The sequence below is a fragment of the Aphidius gifuensis genome, linkage group LG4, assembly GCF_014905175.1.
Source record: "Aphidius gifuensis isolate YNYX2018 linkage group LG4, ASM1490517v1, whole genome shotgun sequence".
NCBI lineage: Eukaryota > Metazoa > Arthropoda > Insecta > Hymenoptera > Braconidae > Aphidius > Aphidius gifuensis.
Window position 1 is genome coordinate 12876846 of NC_057791.1, and position 2641 is coordinate 12879486.

The window sequence follows — 2641 nt, forward strand, 5'->3', positions numbered from 1 at the left end:
GAATTTCCGTGGAGAAACGATTACAATTCGACTACACATTAAAAGTGTCAAATAGGTAAAAAAAATATGGGCATCGTTTTTTAAAAAAAAGAAAAAAAAAAGAAGAATAAACATAATAATAATAATAATAAAATAATTGGACAAAGCTATAAATGCGAGACATTATGCCAAAAAAAAATCAGTCAAAAGCAAGGAAGCAAAGCGATAACACATCAGAGTATTCAGTTTCTCAAGAGTCTCGGTCTGGATCCACGTCAACAACATCAACGGAAATAAAAGTATCATTTTGTTGCTTTTTTTGTATTATACCATGGATGAAATTTTGAGTATACAAGATCCAATCATTTTTGATGAATCGATTGCCCATTGTGAGTTACATGCTCATCAGCCTTATGGCTCTTCAACATTCAATAACAACGATGAAATCCGGATTGGAATTCAACATCAAGATTTATGTGTACTACCAAGTGAAAGTTCACTACATATTACTGGACAATTTCTTACAAGTGACGGAAAATCTGTGCCAAAAACAACTTCATTGGTACGAATGGCAATAGCACACATGTTTGAAGAAATTCGCTATGAGATAAATGCAATTGAAATTGATCGGAGCAAAAATGTTGGTCTTACGACTCTTATGAAAGGATATATTTCCTTCAGTCCAAATCAAAAATCATTATTGGAGAATGCCGGATGGTTAATGTCTGATGAAGAATCATTATTCGATTCGAGTGGTTATTTTGATATATCAATACCACTGAGCCTGCTGCTAGGATTTGCTGAAGATTATAAAAAAATAATTATCAATGCAAAACATGAACTCATCCTAATAAGAGCAAATAGTGATGTGAATGCCTGTCTACAAAAACAACCTGCGGAAGGAAAAAGTGGCGAAAAAATACAAATTAAACTTCAACAGGTGGAATGGATTGTTCCATATATCAAAGTGTCTGACAAGCAGAAAATTCAACTTTTAAATTACATTGCCAAGGATCCATCCATAGCAATCAGTTTTCGTACATGGGAATTGTACGAGTATCCACTATTACCTGCAACTACAAAGCAAAATTGGAGTGTGAAAACATCAACACAATTGGAAAAACCGAGATACATAATTTTAGGCTTCCAAACAGGACGAAAAAACTCTGTAACAGACAATTCAAGTGTTTTCGATCATTGTAACTTGCGTGATGTTAAGCTGTTTTTAAATTCACAATCATATCCTTATGGAAATTTGAATATTGATTTTGCTCATAATCAATTCTCATTATTATATGATATGTTTGCATATTTCCAAACTTCCTACTATTACACAGAAACACCACAACCATTATTTACAAGACAAAAATTTTTGGAAGAAGCTCCACTTATTGTCATAGATTGTTCAAAGCAAAATGAATTTTTAAAATCTGGACCAGTAGATATTCGACTTGAATTTGAATCAACAACACAATTTCCAGCTCAAACATCAGCTTATTGTTTGATTTTACATGATCGAATTGTTGAATATAATCCAATTAGTGGTTCAGTACGCAAGCTCGTTTAATATATATTCAATTAACCTGTAAACTTATTAATCCTATAATTATCTCATAACAATATGTAAACAAAATAAATAAATCAAATAATGTACATAAAAAAAAAAAAAATTGTTGTATATATTATTTTCTCCTTATTTTATAAATTACTGAAAAATAAAAATTATTATTCAAATAAATAAACAAATAATGTATGTTAAAAAGAATTTTTTCATTTATTTATTTTTATTTTGACATTCTTTACAATCTTTTATCATGGGTGATGGCCCGTCAAATTCATCTGATTTTCCGTCTTGATTGAAAAAAAAAAAAAACCAGAAACTTAGAAAAAATAACGAAGTTCCCCCGCCGGGAATCGAACCCGGGTCTTTTGCTTTCCGGGCAAACGCCTTGACCACTAGACCACAGGGCTTCTTATCTTTTCTAAGTTTCATCAAGTTAACGTCCTTCTATGCGTCAATTCATTTTTTCCAGACTCTCGAGATGACAGAATAGCTGAATCGATTTTTTCAATGATGAAACTGATCCCCAGTTAGTTCGGAACCATGCTCTCAATTTTTGTACATTATCCAATGCACAAGTAAGAGTCCATAAATTGAGATGATAACTCAGATGGTGAACATAGTTTTTTTGACATACCTTAGTTGGTAGTTTGCCATGCGCTGGACAATCCATATCAATCAAATCGATAATAGTTTTATCGTCTTTCAAAATATTGCTGAGCCATTTTTTTTTCTCATAACCTTTTCCATATACGTAAATTGATGACTCAAGGCTGTCATTTATAATTTTTCCATGTTCATTATAATCAACATCTCCTGAGTTCCATAACAGTCCATGATGATTGTTCGTTAACCAATTATTTGTGTGTTTGCATGCAGATAATAATGTACCCATAGCACATGGAGGCTTGAATACCACCGACTTGATATCATCTTCTTGATTTAAATTTACTATTGCAAATTCTTTAACAATAAAACTTTGATCAACATCATAAAATCCTTGAACATCAACAATATATTCAACCATTATAACTGAAATCTTATTCAAGACTGAATTTTTTTTTCTTTGGTACTCATATACGAAAGAGTAAAGACGCGCGC

General features: G+C 31.7%; 1 protein-coding gene across 1 annotated transcript; it reads left to right on the top strand.

Moving 5' to 3' along the window:
• Window positions 1-310: 310 nt before the first annotated feature.
• LOC122853865 lies at window positions 311-1546 on the top strand. The gene has a single exon (XM_044154276.1). It carries the CDS (start codon window positions 311-313, stop codon window positions 1544-1546), a length of 1236 nt encoding a protein of 411 aa, XP_044010211.1.
• Window positions 1547-2641: the final 1095 nt, after the last annotated feature.

What these genes read in the sequence shown, in the direction of transcription:
- LOC122853865 (XM_044154276.1), top strand. Translation starts at nt 311, where the DNA reads ATGGATGAAATTTTGAGTATACAAGATCCAATCATTTTTGATGAATCG.